General features: G+C 42.7%; 1 protein-coding gene across 1 annotated transcript in view; it reads right to left on the bottom strand.

Annotated features, from left to right (window-relative positions):
• Positions 1-1,243: 1,243 nt before the first annotated feature.
• Positions 1,244-18,330, bottom strand: part of PTPRB (protein tyrosine phosphatase, receptor type, B) — a 61,526-nt gene continuing 44,439 nt past the window's right edge. The window contains exons 21-35 of the mRNA XM_009327668.1: positions 17,024-17,173; positions 15,533-15,776; positions 14,263-14,369; positions 13,644-13,743; positions 11,887-11,970; positions 11,752-11,769; positions 11,565-11,646; positions 11,016-11,106; positions 9,728-9,804; positions 8,782-8,916; positions 7,563-7,685; positions 7,181-7,344; positions 5,798-5,933; positions 2,511-2,631; positions 1,244-1,460 (exon numbers count right to left, since the gene is read on the bottom strand). Coding sequence (XP_009325943.1) covers positions 1,438-1,460; positions 2,511-2,631; positions 5,798-5,933; positions 7,181-7,344; positions 7,563-7,685; positions 8,782-8,916; positions 9,728-9,804; positions 11,016-11,106; positions 11,565-11,646; positions 11,752-11,769; positions 11,887-11,970; positions 13,644-13,743; positions 14,263-14,369; positions 15,533-15,776; positions 17,024-17,173 — 1,655 coding nt within the window. The 3' untranslated portion in view covers positions 1,244-1,437. The remainder of the gene's footprint in view (positions 1,461-2,510; positions 2,632-5,797; positions 5,934-7,180; positions 7,345-7,562; positions 7,686-8,781; positions 8,917-9,727; positions 9,805-11,015; positions 11,107-11,564; positions 11,647-11,751; positions 11,770-11,886; positions 11,971-13,643; positions 13,744-14,262; positions 14,370-15,532; positions 15,777-17,023; positions 17,174-18,330) is intronic.

The raw sequence follows: 18,330 nt of genomic DNA, 5'->3' as shown, positions 1-18,330 counted from the left end.
CTTCCTTCTTTTTGTGATGGAGAAGAACTATGTACTGCCTCTTCTCTATTTGTCTGAAGAGCGTTTTATAAAGACAAAGAACAGCTGAACAGAGTGTTCAAATCAGTCTCTTGAATGAGAAGCCTCTTTGCAGACGAGAGAGGATGTGCCTAATCCGCTTGGCTGGGCAAGATACCTGGTGAGTGCTTTTCGATTGTACTTCTTGCTCATCGCTAAATGCTTTGAGTCATCCGATGATTAGCACAGCCCTGCCAGCCTACATCCCCTGGTTTACTGATGAGCCTTTTTTCTATTCCAGCTGCCCTTGTGGTGGTGACATCAGGCAACATCTAAGTGGAGGAGTCTTTCTATGTGGACATGCTGGGGCCATGCTTTCCCTTTGTGAAAGCAAGTGGCATTCGAGGGAGACCAACACTTAGGCCAAGGCAGCTACGCTGCAAGCAGCTTAAGGCTGAAGCCAGTTGTGTAAACTGTGAGATATACAGCTTTATTTCAATATGTTTAAAATCTCTCTATTTTTTTAGTTGTCATGGTACAGCATTGTTTTTAATGAGCTATGGAAGTTGCCAGACTTCACATCCTTACAGGTCTGTTAACATGAATGTCTGAGGTGTTTCCTTGAACACCTTTCTTATTATAATTGTACGCAAGTGAAAATGCACAGACACAGGCTCTGGTCTGATTCTGCTCTCTTAAACCAGTGTAACGAAATCAGAATGTGACCTGTCTCCCCTCAAAGCATGTGGGGGGGGGAAAGGTCTGCTAGACTTCATGGCAGCGTGTGTTGTTTGATATTTTTCTACTATGACACGTTAGACTGAAACAGTTGCTTCTAGTGAGGTGGACCCTGTTTTGCTTGGCTGTTAATGAGTTCTGTAAAAGGTATGTCATTGTGTTATGGGTTATACCCATTTTCATCAGATCACAAGCAGTAAGTTTAAGTGTAGAGTAGCATTGTAATTCCTATACAGGACTACTGTTCCCTTGCTTAATAGTAGCTTATTTCATCTCACAAACACTGAACTAGTTAAAAAAAATGAGGTTCTCCTTAGAGGATTTTTCTTGTGTGTTACATGCGAATACATAACCTGCCCCAAACGCAGCAGTCCTGTTTGCCATACAATTTAAAATAGTTTATGTAGAACAGTTCATAAAAACTGTGATAAGAAAAAAATAGTATTATCTGAAGCTTAATATTAATATAAACAATATAGAAAAAATACATATTTACATAATGCCAAAATACAATTATATACATTAATATCTATTACATTTAAATTATATATCTTTTTAAAAAATCACCAGACCAATAAATTATACACAGTCTCAACAGAAAGGTCTGGCACCTTTCTAGTGCATGAAATACATACATAAAAAACCCCAAACAAAACCCCTAGTTAACAAATGTGGTCACAAAAGCAGTTGTCTGTAACATTCTTAGTGCCTTGAATAAACAGCATCTGAAAGCAAGGAAAACTGAGATTAGAAAAAATAAAACAACCCAGGTGGCTTCACGTTCAGCTCTGCCAGCTGACTAGAGCGCTCTGAAAGGTGGCTGTGTGGCAGCAGCGCTGGCTGGTGACTGATGTGACAGCTAAAGAGCAGATCCCACCTCTGCTTTTGCTAGCACTCCCAACTTGTAGAGCCCCGGTTATTGCAGTCCTTGGCCTCCTCCAATCCTGCTCTACCTGTTGATGACAACTCTGATTTCTACAGGCTAGATCAAGAACATTATTTTGATCTCTCATCATATAATGTCAATTCCCAATGTCCAAATTTGAGGAGCTACCGAGTTCCTGCTGTCTGACTCTGAAAACTTCTACAGCCCTTAGGAATCAGCTCTAGCAGGACACACAGGCCACCTCTGCTTACAGCTTCTCCAGACTGGTCCTCCAGCCATGAGAACAGGAGGTGAAGGGCAGTGCTGGTGCCAGGTTTGCTACTCCTGCAATTCGTATCCCCAAGGGACTGAATACAGGCTGGGGAAAAGAGCCTACAAGGATGGAGAGTTGGGGGAGGAGGAAAGAGCACAACCTTGGACACCTACATTATCCAGTCAAGGCAGATGGAAGTGTCCTAAGGCCGCCTACAGAGTCAACAGAAAATGAGGGTGATTCAGGAGAGAAATTGAACACCATCAATGACAGAAGAGCCCAGCGAGCCCAGCCAGTGGCCTCAGTGTGCTTAAAAGTGGACAATGTAAACACTGGTGAGGTAAAGGAGGAAGCCAATATCATGATAGGGAAGAGGTTCAGTTCCCCCAACAGCACAGGAATAATGAAGTGTGAGACAGGGAGAGCATGAAGGTAAGGTAGGAGCAGGAAGAGACGTTATAATGACTACTAATGGAGGAAATAAAGATGCAATTGCAAGAGTGACAAAAGCAGAGCAGTGAAGAAATGAAGGTCCAGGAAGAGAACAGATATCGATGACAATTTTCCCCCTCAATTACGTTGTCAATGAACTATTACATTTGAAACACTTTTACAATTTGATAAGCTTGCACCTACCTCTGTGATACTCTGGATTCACATTTTCATATATTGGAAACAAGGGATTTTCTTGTTCACTGCGAAGTTTTCTGGCTCTTAACACATCTCTCACACATTGATGTAGATACACATATTGACACTGCAAAAGAATTTTTTTTTAAGTCACTCTGGGAAATTTGGTAATTTAATTTTCTGTACTGTGAAAAATCATTACAGGCTAACTCCCTCACACAAAATCAAGGGTGGTGTTAAAAATGAAAATATACTTCTAGAATTAACCTCCTTTTCACACTAGTAATATAGTAAACTTTTGTGATCACCTGTTTTTAGAAATGCTACCAGTAAAATTTAAATGAACATAATATGTTTTGACGGATCATGTCATGAGTGAAAGCTCTATCAACTGTAAGGCATAATTTGACGTGATGCTGTGTTGGATAGCTACTACTTCTGAATGCTTTGGTATAAAGTACGTGTAACAGGATTAATATGTACAGGGAAGCACACAGGAGACAAACAATTTCCTGATTTTTTGTTCTGAAAAGAAGTATTTTCCACAGAGTTTTATCACAATATATAACTATTTCATAGAACTTTGATGAACCCAAATTTTCTGGCAAAAGCAGTATTTTTTTGATCTAATGTAAATTATAAGATTGCTTCTGACTATGCAGCAAATGACAGACTGTCTTTTCTGAAGAGTGCCTTTCACAGAAGTGAGCTAAGATGACATTCACAACCAAAGTAGGGAGGGTCAGCATGTTATTGACTATTTATCAAACTCCCTTGATAGAACAGATTGTTAAATCCCCATGTTTTGCTACTCTTTGTGCTTTATGACATGGGTCATTATCGTTTTTTGCTTAGTGTAGCATGGTACCCCAAAATTAGGCCAAGCATCTTTATATATCAAGGTGTACCTTTTTAATATGACTTTATCTCAAAGACATAATTTCTCCAATAAGCATATGCATTTTCTCCCCCCACATCTTCTACTTGTTTTTCACAAGAGCTATTGCTCTGTGCATTTTTCTCAGTGCTCTGGCTCTGAGAAAGTGAGGATGCCTGCTGTTATGCACATACGGCAGCTGACTTTGTGGAGCAGAATCCTGCACCCCACCCACCAATTCAGTGGAACATTGGCCAGGGCATGGAGACTTCCTTTAGCAGAGACCATTTGGGACTGAAAAGGTGGACAGCTTCTCTGCCTGTGTTACAGCTGCTGTGCCGAGCCCGCTGCCTTTTGAGCTGATGGACACAGTTTTCTGTTACTCCCCTGCATGTCTCCAGCTGCATTCTCTTGTCTTAAACAGCCTTCAGCCAAGTCTGAAGCAGGGGCAGTTTTGTTGCTGCTCTTTTACTGTGACTGCATAATGTCAAGCAGGATGGTGCTGTGACCTTTGGCTGGAGCGTCTCATTGCAAACAGTCTTATCTGCTGGCCTGTGCTCCCCAGTGGGATTTGGCTTCCACCACACCGACAGATGGGACCTAGCTTTTATCTCAACCCCCAAACAGATTGCGGAAGCCAAGCCATAAATGATAACACCAGGAACTAGGGTCTTCACACACACCAAACAGAGTTTGTAGAGCAGATCTTTTCTTCTCCTTCTCCCCACCTCCTTTACTTTTTCTTAAAAGATGCCTAGGAACTACTTCATAATTCACTGCTCATTGCAAACTTTGAATCACCATAAAACTGCAGGATAAATTTACTTCATGCTCTTGCAGGAGGATGAGAGATTGTATTGCTTGTGCTCCAAGCTACCTTGATGAAAGGCAGTTCCAAATCAGAAACCATATACAGATGCAACTGACAGTTCAGATTAGTAAGACGTGCTGAGAATACAGCAGCTCAGTGGCTGTGCACTGACACAGCTACACGGTCAGTCTACAAGCATGTTACAGCTCAAGTGCGGCAAGTATGCGTGAGCTGCAAAAGCTTTCTGTCAACCTGTCTCTGGGATGCTGCTTGTGAATTCTTCCAAGGTCAGGACTGGTTACAACAGGGATCTGGGTAAGACTTGAGCCACTGCTGGTTTGGGGCAGAAGTGCATGTAGTGCTGGTAGTGGCATAGTGGGGTGCTTCTCACTATTGCTGTAGATATTTTGCTTGGGTCTGGCTGCCTTTTGACTTAGATGTCATGTCAAGCTCATGCCAAAGGTGGGCTTTGTATCACACAACTTTAGTTGTCTATAAGCCTGGTGTCAAATTTAGGCTCTTGAGGTAGTTGTCCCTTTTTTCCAGCTAGGGAAAAAGAGCCACCCTCCTGAGACGCCTGTCTGCCTTTGCTGACTGCAGCTGATGGGAATGTAGAAGGTGAGATGGATCTGTCTCTGAGGATGCCCAGACCAAACCGAGAATCTGCCTCCCCTCCAGCAGGAGGTCTTCTGTGATTAAGATAGCTCCAGGAAATCTCTCTTTTGCATTCCCAGTTGAGCCTCTCTTAAAACCTATGTGTGACTTTTACATCTGTCAGGAAGTGCTGTCACTGATATTTTCATTTCCAAATTGCAACAAAGAGCTCCATTAGTATCAAGCTACAGGCAGACCCATCAAACTTGTTCTGATTCCTCTATTAACAGTCCACAGGGAAAATGTGAAGACTGCCTCCACAACTTGCCTTTATTAAATCAGCTCCTAAGTGTTTAGCTGCTATTAGTGTAAAGTGTTTTTCTTGCAGTTTTAAAAGCACAGAAAGAAATCCCAAACACATACTTTTTCTGCACTTCGAGAATAAATGTACTTGCTTTTGCATAGTATGTTAGGAGAATGCTGATCAACTTTCCAATACCATTAATGAAAATGACAGAGCAGCTCAATAAAAAATGAACTGCAAAGCCACAAGGTCACAGTGCTTAAGAGTTTTAAAATTATGTACATCTAATTTGCTCTGCCCTCCATTCGTTTTCCCTATTATGTCGACCTATCTGTCTGATTTAGACTTGTCTTCCAAACCCATCCCTGAACGATCTATCTCTGCTCAAAGCTCATTTACTGGACACTGCACTAACACAACAACGTGCTGTTAAGTGTCTGCTGCATAACACTGCTGGAGTGATTGTGGGCCACTGCCAACAGGAGAAATCTATAGGAAGCATAGCTACCACTTGTTATGGTTTGGACCCGCTGTATGAGAGCCAATGGAAACAATCCTGAACTAGAAATTCTCACAGAGCTAAAATATATCTAACTAGTATTTCACAGTGGAGTAACTGTGAAGTGCTTTGAGAGCCTTTAAAATGAGAGACTTTTTATTATATACTGCAGCTAGTGTTGCTGTATTGTAGGCTATCCAAAACTTACCTCTGTCTGAACCATGTAAACCCGGTGAAGCCTTAGATCATGTACTGCTGCATAAATGTCGACAGTGTCCTTTGAATCCAGCTGCTGCAGAATTCGGTCCAGTGCAATGAATGTGCCAGTCCTGCCAACACCAGCACTGGAAAAGAAAACAACCCAAAAGATTTAAAAGGAGATGGATCAAAGCATTCACTATCTTCATGTGGTACTTTTGTAAAGTTCAAATCTCCAGGGTGAGAAGCTCATTGTTCAAATGGCATCTCTGGGACTTCACTTTATAGTGGAATTCGCTTAGGAAGGAGGAAAGGATAGCGATGGTAGGGGTATCTCTGCTACTCCTGTACTGCTTTCTACTTTGGATCTCAGTCATTGAGATACACTGAGAGCTGCACCTGACCGTAACTTTTAAACCTCTTCTTTCCAGGGATGAACCAGTAGGCTTGATTCTAAAAGATAGGTTGGCTTGTGCCTTACGGAAGGGCAGAGTAAGGCAAAGTATCCCAGAGTGCCCAGTAGCTGAAATGCTGGGAGGTGGGGATTAGAGACAGGAGGCAGGGAAGAGGAAAGTTGACCTGCCAGTGATATAGTAGACATCTGACATGTTGCAGCACATGATGTACTGGCAGACACAGGTGGGGTCATGTAAGATACATGCCTCAGCCTATATGATGGGTGGACATGTCAGATACTACATTCAGGTAGTACCAGTGAGCATATGGCTTTATCAGAAGACATACACAGCACCATGCTGCACTCTCTCTCTCACTCTGTAACCCTATATTCTGCTGCAGCTGGCCAGTGGATCACGGATCATGCAGTCCAGTTTTGCCTTTTTTGTATACGTCTGTAGGGGTGGATCATGGAGCAGAGGAAAAACTGCAGCCCTGTGGCTGCCAGAGATGGCACAACAGCAGAAGAGCAGGAGAAGGCAGTAAGGAGACGGAGTCTCAGTCAGAATGGGGGAAAGGATGGATCTGCCAGCTAGTCTCAACATCCATATGTAGCCAGATTCACCCCTGGGTATATCTTACCTTTTCAGAACACCCCTTTGTGATGCAGATGTTGGGCCACAACAGCAGCATAAGGCAATTTAAGAATGCAAAAGCTTATGAGCAGTGGCAGCTGCTGACACCTTTAGTGCTCTCCAGTGGTCCCACAGAGACATGGTGGTTCCCTGAGAATCATTTTTGGGGCATCTCCAGGGTGAGGTTGTGAGTGAGTGCATGTGCCTTGGGAATGCTGGTCTGATGTATCTGGAGACTTAAGCCCATCAGCTATCTCTCAGGTTCTGTGGCTGCCCATGGCCTAACAGGGATGAATATTTGGGATCTTCCCAAGGGTATGCACAAAGGCTCTGTGCTACTAACCTTTTGCTGCTGCACATACCTGCAGTGCACGATAGTTGGTCCTGTGTCTGGGGTCCTGTTGATATAATCCCTTACAGTTCTGACAAACTGGATCAAGGACTGGGTGGTCTCTGGCACACCATGATCTGGCCAGACAGTGTAGTGGAAGTGACGAATGAGCCTCGTTGAGTCAAGTTGCTCTTCCTGTTGGGATACAAAAGTGTGGGTCATCAGAACAGGCAAGAGAGGAGGGGACACACATAACATGCACCTTCAGAGCAAATGCTACAGCTGCCACCAGAGATGAGATGGGCATGATGCAACTGTGCTACAGCAGAACAAAGCTTCCTAATTTAGCCTTGCAGGTGCTTTTAAGCCAATTATTTAAAAACAACAACAAAAAAAGGTAAATGCAAACATACACTGCAGATTTTAAACTCTCGTATTGTCCATTCTGGGAGCACCGATTCAGACAGCATCTCAACGATCAGGTCGCCATAGTACAAGGAATCCTGGTCAAGGGGCCAGTAGTGATCACACTTCACCTGCAGGGACACATAAAAAGATAGATTTAGTGTCGGTAACAGCTGTAAACAATGCCTCCACCCGCACTGGCAGAAGCAGACTTCAGACCTCCTGTGCCTGAGAATGAAGGAAGAACAGCAGCAGCTGAATTCAGGGAGAGATGCCACCCCCTGCAGTGTCAGCTCAGCAATGCTGGGATGGGAACGAGCTAGGATGGGGCTGGGAAGTGGAAGTTCTCATCATAGAAGTTTGTGATGGGGGGAATGCAAAGCACTTCACTGATGCCCTCTTCTGGATGCCACAACATTTTCTGCGCCAACTCTTAGACCTCTGCTTGGATGACAGCTAGGCCTCCAGTGCCTGCTTCCCCACCTCTTGCCCAGACATGACAGTGGGGTCCCATTCAGAGCCAGTGAGGTGCAGGAGGAGACAGGTGGCTGCCTGTTCTGCATCTGCTTTCTCTTTCTCCTCAAGAAAAAATGGTAAACTGAAAGGAAATATCCCCATGTGTGCCACTAGATGATCACTACTTCAAGTTGGTTTAATCTTTTTACAGATGTAGTCCCTGTCTTACAAAGGGTGCAGGATGTGGTCATACTTGGGGAGGTGGATTGCTGAGACAGCTAAATAACCTATCTACACTTGCACTCAGTAAGACTGTTAAGTGCGCAAGTGGTCTCTTTGCTTACTACATCAGGGCTTATGCATCAGAGAGAATTTCATGTATTTAATGACCAACATTTGCTCTCTAGAGCTTATGTTTAAAGTAGTAGTTGATTGGAATTGATGTGATAAGCAGGCATTTTTTGCTGGTGGTTGTCCTTCTGCATGCTTAAGGGGATTATATTAGTACTAGTGAGCAAAGTGCTGGATTAGAGACCAGAAGCACTGAGCTCTGTACCTAACTCTAGCCTTGACATGCTGCATGATCTTGGGATGGTCACTGCATCCTCACTTCACAGCCTTAATCTGTTTCCAGTCTTTAGATTATACCTCTTATCTCTTACTGTATATCTCCTTGACCGGGGCCTTTGGCATTAGTGTGATGCAAATAATAAGCATAAACTTTTAATAGATGTTAAAACAGTCATTGATAATAAAGAAGTCACTGCTTACCCGGCCCTTCTCAACACACTGGGTTACCATGACAATATTGTGAACATTTTGTTCCCATGCCATCTTCCAGAACTCATCTTTGGTACCAGGCAAAGGGCCCTGAGTCGCTATGTATTCCCTGCGGAAATTATTGCCCTGCAAGTAAAGAGAACTCCATTAGTTTCCATAAAGGCATGAAAAAAAGATCTTCTAGCAACTGTACAAGCCATGGGGTTGCAGCCAGGGCTCTGCAGCAACAATGCCCTTGCTGGGACAACAGTTTTGAGAGCTAAATTGTTGTCTTGGACCTGGAAGCAGAAGGCTGGCTGGAGCAGAGAGAAGGAAGAGACTGCGGCAGTGTATCTAAATACTGTTCCTTTTGTGGCAGTCTAAGCTTTTCATTGTTCTGTTGTGTTTAGCACAGTCTCAAGAAATTTTGGAACTACTAGGGGTTTTTGGTTTATTTACTGTTTTTAATAAATTAGCTGAGTTCTGGCTTGAAATCTGGATTGCTAAAGCCACTGCTATTATCAATCACAACTCTCTGGCAAAGGGCATTATTGTAATCTCAGCCAGTTTCACCATCCTGCAAGGTGCCAACACTGTCAGGATGAACTACAGCTCCACAATGAGGATGCCACCTGCAGTGATAGCTAGAGTTGTTGTGGACACTGTATAAAATCAGTGACCTTTAAAAATGTGTCCTTGGCCAATTAGACTTGCTATCTTACGTAACTATAGCAATCCAAGAAAGTGTCCTTAAGTGCTGGCTAAATCACAGCTAACTTAATGGCAGTCAGACATAGCCTTTCAGCACACCCGCAAAATGAGTTCTCAGACTTCTAGCTCAAGTGAATAAATGAAGGGGGAGGGGAGCCTTAAGCATCCAGCTTTATATTCAGTTTTAGATGAAGGACAAATTACCACTGGAGGGAGGACTGTAAAATACCATCCTTGAGTCACTTACTGGTATGTAGCTTGCATTAATGTAGTCTGAGCAAGGGTCATCGTCCACATTGGAAAGCTTCACTCTTGATGTATCATCTAGGAACAAATTGATTACAAGTGGCTTATGGCTAGGTCTTGATTTTCGGTCCCTCTCCCATCTACAGAAATGCATTTGTGAAAGGACTGGCAGCATTATTACAAGGATTTTATATGGAGGGCTAATTTAGAGGAATAACTGCTTGTATTTGTACTGCCTCTTTCATCCACAAGTGCTGTGGAGTGTTCCAAAGACAAGGAGATGAATGGGTGAGAAGGAAGCAGTAAATATCCAAAAATTCCCCAGCTGAGTTGCACAGGATTTGTTATGGCAACAGAAGAGCCACAACAGCATTGTCCTTTGATCCTGACAGCAGTGTGCTGTACTGGAGAGCAGTGCCCAGCGCTGCCATTGAAAGAGCGGTAGTGCTTCAGTGGTCTGCACAGCTTCAGAGCTAATGTATGCAGCTAGGCCAACTGTCTTCCTTGGGGCCAGCGGCATCTCCAGTACTACAGAGAGGTACAGAGTGCCTAAGCCACCAGGTCACTGATTTGTGAGATAATGCCACGTTAGATCTCAGTCAGGCATTGTTTCTTGTAAATCGCGGGCATGCTCCCCAGCCCGGCACAGCAGAACATAGGAGATGCTGTGAGGCTGTGCTCCAAGTGTATACCACATCCAGCAGCAGGGCAGCATGTGGAGCAGCGAGTCATGTGGTGTTCCTCCTCAACGCACAGCATGTGTTACCTCCAAAACTGGCCGATAGGAGATTAAAGGGGGAAACTCTCAATGACAGGTCTTGCCCCAGGAGAAGAGGGCTAACCTCACACGTGTGTCTTACCATGCAGAACCACACTAGCTCTACATTGTACAGTAGGTTTGCTGTGTCCTCTGAAGAAGAAAGATTTGGCAAGGTTGTCAAAAAGCACTAAATGGATTACACCCTATATGTAAACAACTCTACTGTTATTTCTACTATCCTTGTTATCAGCAGTGACTGAATGCCCATAATAGCTGGAGCTTTTTCTCTCCAGACTAAATGCTAGTCATTACATCTCTAGTGTGAAATGAAATTACTGGTCTGTGTGAAACCACTCAGGGCCATACATCATCTGCCTCCAAGCACCAGAACCTGAGCTGGCAGAGGTATTTCATCTCTGACAGGAAGGAGGGAAGGGATTGGCTGCACTCTCTTTTCCATTAGGCTTGCTGAAAAAAGTGAAAAATAGCTGTTGTGATGTAATATTACACAACCAAACCTAAAACTCACAGGGCAATATATTATTGTATCGATTCTTCCCTCTGTTCTCTGGCAGAAGTGCTATGTCACATGTCTGGTTTCGACCCACATCTTTTAAGTCCTGCAAAAAAAAGTAGGAATAAAATGTGAGGTGAAAATAATTAAAGGACATGACAACACAGGGGGACACAGTGCTTATCAGCTCTCAAAGGCCATGGACAGAGAATGGGTGGTTTTTAAAAGAACAAACTGAAATTAAATAGCTAATCATACTGGTTTAAAGCAAGCACGTGGCTGGCAGGTGCTCTCCATGCTTTATCACACAGATGTGCCACACAAATGAATGCTCCTGACCTCAGCCAGATAGGTATCAGGCAGAGGCTGCCAACCAGAAGATGCTATGCCAAACGAAGAGCTGGTTTCTGCATTAGGACAAGTGGAGTTCAGGTGAGACTCAAACTTACTTGGATTTGTGTGAGTATGACAAACAAATGCAGGCCTTTCTAATGCATTAACCCATCGAGTCAGCCAGCCCGCCCCTTCATAAAGCAAAGTCCTTTGCCTAGATTAGGATCCCACCTCATACTCCTTGGACAGGAGGTAGTTGGAGTCTGCTTGAAGTTTGGTGAAGTGTGCTTCAAAATGACTGACTTTGATCGGACTAAAATATTCAAGAGGAGGAAGAAAATCACAGGATGAATCACAGTCATAATTTATCCAGTTGGCTATCAAGAAGCTTTTTTAAGTATTAATTTTTTCTTTTTACCTGGAAGTTTTCCGGTTCCTAGAAATTATTTCAAAAAGAAAAAGAAACACTTCATCAGTGAGTGACCAGATGTGACTGTTCATCCATGATGCCATATTAAAATAGTGCTCTTAGAAACAAAACTTTTGATTTTACCCTTTTTGCCCCAAGTTCAAATGGACTGACAATGGCCTGTCCCTGCGAATGCTCAGCCTTGCTGTAGGTCTTTCGTGGCCATTGCTGGAATAAAAAGGAAGGTATTCTGTTTTACTGTTATGTTCTGATACTGATAAGAGCTACCAATAACATAACTTACACCATTAAGTTGAAGAAACAGAATTTGAGAAAGTCTGTTTTGATTTGTGGCTCTGATCACGTCACATTGCTCTTAGCTGTGGCACAGTTTCCTTGTATTTTAGTTTGGTAATACTGATGTGGAGTGTATGCATGTGCACAGGCAATAAGACTTTTTTCTTGCTGTGAAACACTCACAGCCCAGCCTATCCTCAAGGAGGGTGTCCTATGTTAAGACGGGCCCTAAACTGGTTCATTCTCTGCATGCAGAGAGGAACATGTAGATAGATTTTCATACTCTGCAGACCAGGCCCCTAAGAGATGCCAGGTTCATAGCAGGAGTAAGTGGCAGTGCCACAGTGGGCTTTGGGAAAGCCACAGAAGTGGTACTGACTCCGTACGGTTAGTGTTGCCTTTCACCCTTTCACTGCCATCTCCTCCTTCAACACACCTCCCTTAGAGAACACTTTCTCTTTACATATGATAAGGGAAAACCGTATCGGTACTTGCAGTCCTGCTGGCTATGTAACTCGCAACAAGAAACCACACTCTATCTGAAGTTCATCTACACTAAAAAATGCAATGAGATGCGCAAGGTGGAAAACACATCAATCTGCACTCTATTCATGCTCTAAGTGTCACTATGTACTGAGACGGTTAGGAGTGCACAAGCCTATACATGCCAAAGCAGACTTTATTTACTATTGCTAATGATTTATGCCTCTTTTTTTTGGATGGCATATAGAGGAATACACTGAATTTGTTCATAGAGCCTGAGAATAGCATTGCTAAAGCGTAAACCCATTCTGACTAAAAGCTGTGACTAGTCAGAAAACAGTTTTTTTTCAATGTGAAATTCTGGCATCTGAAAAGCAAATTCAAAACAAAATAGACCTAATCTTGTATCAGTAACAGAACCAAATTTCAGATTTTCAGAGTTTCCCATGTAACGGAAATGTTGATTTTTTTTTAATTTCAGAAACGACAAGGAATTTCATATCAATAATGTCATATCTTTTTCAGTCATGCAAAATGGTTTAAATGGACAAAGCTTTTTTCAAATTTGAGACAGAGCATTTCGCAAAACATTTAAAATTCACTATTTAAGATTCATCTGTAATATGAAATACACAACTATAATCGACAAAAAAAAGAGAAGTAAGGTCTGAACTAATCTTTTGGACACTGAGGTAACGTCACACCTTAAGATTTTTGAACTGAAATGACAGAAGTCTAAATGAACAGTTTCAAGAGCTTCCCATCTACAATGCAGATGAAATTAATTTGAAACATTTCATTTTTGACAAAAGACATTGTTTGAACCACTTTTTCAGAAATATTCAGACTCCTACTGAAAACTAAAAGTTACAAGGATGCTCTATGAGATAATTCTGACTAACATCAGTGGTATTTGAATCAAGAATATATAGATCTCTTAATATGTAAGTCATTAGTTCTATACTTAGTGTGTACAGATGTTGGGGGACATAGATTTTATCTGTTGAATAGTTCAGTGCATTCCTCCAATTTTACAGCTACGCTTTAAATATTGCATTGCTTAAATGAATATAATTTGACCTGACTTCAATAACAGAGACTGATAAAGGAACTCAACTTACCTAACTTTTTGTCTGCAGACAAATAAGGCAGTAACAGCCACTAACATCACAATCAGAAACAAGCCAGCACTCACACCTTCAATAACTCCAAACAGAGGCTCTAGAAACAAAACAGTGTATTTATATATCTTGAGGAAAAGATATGAAGAATCAAAGAATCAATAACTTTCAGGGGATATGTTATTATCAGCTGAAGAAAATGGTTAAATACAAGGAAATGTAAGGCATTTAAACACTTAGGTAAAACCTGGCCTTGACTTTCTGTCCTTATTTTTTCCAAACTTTATGCAAAATCTTTCACTCCCAACCACAGTAAAAGCAAGCACAACCCCATTATATGGGAGTTTGTTCTCTTGCACTTTGAAGTTTTCTTGGTGATAGCTTCACTGAGTGTTCACCCTTTCCTCTACTGTCAGCAGCTCCATCAAGCAGTCCTCTGAATTTTCAAACTAAGGCTGGATAAGCCACGGCTCCAGCCTCATTTCAGAGCAGCCTTCAGGACATGCACAACAATCTGTTTTTGTTCCACTCCTTGCAAGTAGTTCTAGATACCAGAGTGTTCTAAGGCAAAATACATAATCATGTGCTGCAGTCATTGAAAAACAAGCCTGAAACTAACCTGCCTCTGTAGTGATCGGTAAAGAGAAGAAGGTGTCTGCAAAGAGCGGGTTAGGGAGTTCCTTTGGGTCTTCACTGAAGAGCTGGGTAAAGGCCCGTATGCTGATCCTAAGAAAACAGTACCGTTATAGTTAGAGCTCATCAGATATTCAGAACCAACAGCAGAAAAGTAAGAACTCATTTGCCCCTTAGAGATAACTAAAACCTTTCCACTGACCACAGATGGTTCTTAATGCAGGCACCTGAGTTGAATACTAGAGCTGGGAGAGCCCAGCTAGTACAGATGGAGGGCTCTGAAGTACACTGGCAGAGATAACGGATGGGGCTCTGGCTGCTGGTGCACACAGCCTGACCGTGCCTGAAGGCAGGACTAGCAGAAGCTGCAGTGGGGAGAGGACTCAGAAATGCTTCTCAGTGGGGAGATATTTTCCCTCCACATGGCTGGACGGAGCTGTACTAGTGGAGAAATGTTCACTCCTCTTCATTCTCCTGGCAATGTGGATATTTCCCAGACTGAATTTTTGGGAAATGTGCCCTAATGAGAGCAGACTGTGGTAGGGTAGCACTGTCTTGATGATGATGAAGAAGCTGAAGAGGCATGATGTGCACTGCCTGGCACATGCCTTCTGTCCATGTGGCTGCCCAGTGAGCAGCTTGCAGACCTGTTGGGAAAGTGTTTGCCTGCAGGAGGGGCGTGACTGAGCTGCACTGGAGCTCAAGTTTGGTCTCACAGCCTGCGTAACTGCTGAGCCTGGTCCTGACAGTTATCCTCTTCCACACCCTACAGCTAACCCGGGCCTAGCTCTGGAGCCTGGGAAAGGTGCCACAAGTTAGAATAACCTCCAGGTTCTTCTAGCCCGTTCCAAAGAACTGGTGTGGGGTAGTGGTGCCAAACAGACTGAGTGAAGCATCCTTGCCTTCTCCTGTTAAGTACTCTTCTGACTTACCTGATGGTCTTAAGTCTTTCCAAAGAAAGATTTAGCAGTTATAGGAGAGCTCCCCACCAAGTTGAGGGAAAGGAATAAGCCTATTCACTGCACTGAGTTTTGTGCATAATTAATTGTATCATTCCCATGCTAGTGAAGGACTGGTTCACACCTATGGAATGGGGGCATGGATAAACCTTTTATAAATTCACAGCGAAACACAAAGAACATCATACAACCCAGTTATTAATCTACAGAAGCTCAAAAACATGTGAAACATGAAAACATCCAGACAGCACCATGCCTAATAATGTGACAGAGCACAACTACCAACATAAATCTAACCTATAAGCAGTCCGAGGCTTTAGAGGTCCATCGCAGAATTTTTGCTGATCTGGATCACACCTTCCTCCCAGATTTTCCATTTCTCCTCCAAGCTTAATGTCAAAGCTTTTATAGTCACTGTCAGGGTTTTCAGCACATCTACTGGCAAAATAATTTGTCTGGTAGATGCGTATAGAGTCGTTGTGTTTGTACTCCAGGTAGGAAGGTAATGGGTGCTGCTCATCAGGCTTTGGTCCTTCACTACCTACATCATGTGCAGAGAAAGACAGGAGGTTTACATACCACAGTCATTAATGTGGTGCAGTTTATAGGCTCAAGCTGTTGACAGACATTCTTATCCAACTTTCCTTGGCGGCTGCACAGGCTACCTTGTGAATACAAAGCTACAGTGGTTAGGGTACCTTGTTTCTAGTACCAATATTGCTATTATTCTTCTGGGGAACTTCAGACAGATTTCCTCACAAGACCTTAGCGCAATTTTTCCATATACAATGCTGCAATAGGCATGCACAGGTCGAATTCAGTGCTATGACATTTTCTCCTGTGCTGTTGGTAGGAATGTCTGTGATCCAGAATCCTGGATGCTACCACCAGCTATTTCAAAAAGCAAGTAAAAAAAAAATCCACATATGACAAGTCTTCTGTATAGGGAGAAAAGCTGCAATAGGAAATGACAGGAGTCCCCTGAATGGAAACTCATGATAATGTGTAAAAGACTCAGGTAGGCAAAACCACGGCAATGAGTAGTCCCCTTCTCAAAGAGCTTTATAGTCTGCACAAATGACAGAGTAGACAGTGGAAGTATTATCTATGCTTTTTTCCTTTAAGGGCTGATGGACAGAGAGATTAAGAAACTTTCTCAGGGGTCACAAAATATGTCCTGGCATGCCAGTAAATGAAGCCACTTCTAAAAACATGGTATTAATTGTTGAGACATCCATCTGTTTTGTCACATATAGGTCAACTGCAGAAAGGGAAGTTTACATGCATGCTACAAGGGCAATCTCTGTTCTGTTTCACAGTGCTGCACACAAAGTCATTTTCTTCACTAAGCAAACACCACCTGGGAGATGCTACCTTTGCCTTCTCAGCATGGCTTACTGAGGTTCTCCAAAAGAGTTGCCTTAGTGTTCCCACCTAACATTTAAACTACCTTTAGATCTGTGCACAGCAAGGCAGTTTCTTCTGTGTCCATTGCCAATGGCATCCAACGTAAGTCTCCTACTGCGGAGATTTCCTGAACATACGTGAGACCATAACCTAGAGTACAGAAGCTAACTACTGCTTCTGGCTCTGCAGTTGCTACTGACCCTCCGAGGAGAGGACTGAGTTCCTAAGTCCCCAGGCTAGGGAGCAGGTATAGATCCAAAACCTCTATGAAACTCAGCCACTAGATGAGGAGAAGCTCCTTTGCTGTGTAGTGATGGGGGCGTACCTCCCCATGTAACTCTATAAGCTATAGAGAGAATGGTATTAAATCATGACACTTACCATCAGCCTCTCTCACAACCACAGTAAAGTACTTCACAGCTCCATTAGTATCACTAAACCAGCTGCAGTTAAAAGTAAAGTTGATGGAGGATTTGGTAATCAGCACCTCTTTTTTGTTCACTCGTATGTCTGGAGGTGGCTGAGGGGGACCTGAGTAACAAGAAAAAAAAAAGGGAGTCCGGAAGAGAAAAACATTATCTATGTATTTGCTGGGAGCTAGACCTAGTAAGGGAAATGCAATTCTTAATAAAGCTCAGCTGACTGGACCCAAGTCTCTGATTCTATTCTCTTTGCAATCAAGAAAGTGTCTTCACCTCCCACAGGGAAACTGCCAAAGTATGAAACAAGCCAGCAGTGAGTTAACTATAACAGTGGTAGCTCCTCGGTAGGAATTCCTGCAGAAGCCCACATGGAAATGCATTAAATTCTTGCTAAATCTACGAAATCAGAAATTGTAGTTGCTAAAAATGACACAGGTTTAAGCCAAGTATTTGGAGGCCACATAACACACTCACTACAGTAAGTTACCTATTTTAAGCATCTAAATTTCTGCTTCCTTTTCCAGAGGAACAGCCCTGAGTCAGACAGAAACAGCATTCAAGTATAGAGTACCAACTTCCAGACTGACTGCAGAATTTCCATAGGAAATGTTCTTTGTATGACAGAAAGCTATACCTCAAACACTGACACAGCAGAACTAAACTGGAAAGTGAAGTACATAGGGAAAAACCTTCAGAGAACCAGTGCAGCAAAAGTGGGGTTTTTAAGGATCTACATTGCTGAATGTTTTAAAAATCTGTACTACTGAAACTATACTGCATGTACGGGAAACATATCGAATATGTAAGCAGGTGGCTAAACTTCAGAAGGTTTTAGATTGCGAAACGAACCAATAATTAATTCACACATTTATATGTTGTTTAGCTAAACCTCTTAGATCTACAAAGCCTAGCTGTAATTTTTTGTGTTCCCTTGAGGTAGGGCCTCCAGTGTTAACCAGAGCCTGGGAGGGCAGCGGTGTTCAAAGCAAATAAGAACAAACATGAAACAGCCAACCTTCAGATAGGATTCAGTCTCACTTCTTGTGACATGAGTAGCTAGCTCTTACTACATCTGAATTTGTAGCATCCTTTGTGGTAGAGGAAGGAGATGACATGGTTGCAATTAAAAGGCAGTTGATGGGGGTGGTGACTGAACTCTGTAGCTTAGCTCACTAGCTCCCAAACCAAACATAATTTTTATGATCTAGCATGTCACACAAATGTGGCTTTTAATAAGCAGCTATAGAGGCATCCCTTAATAGGCCT

Source organism: Pygoscelis adeliae, unplaced genomic scaffold (assembly GCF_000699105.1).
Source record: "Pygoscelis adeliae isolate BGI_AS28 unplaced genomic scaffold, ASM69910v1 Scaffold113, whole genome shotgun sequence".
NCBI lineage: Eukaryota > Metazoa > Chordata > Aves > Sphenisciformes > Spheniscidae > Pygoscelis > Pygoscelis adeliae.
This window is presented reverse-complemented; position numbering and strand designations above follow the sequence as displayed.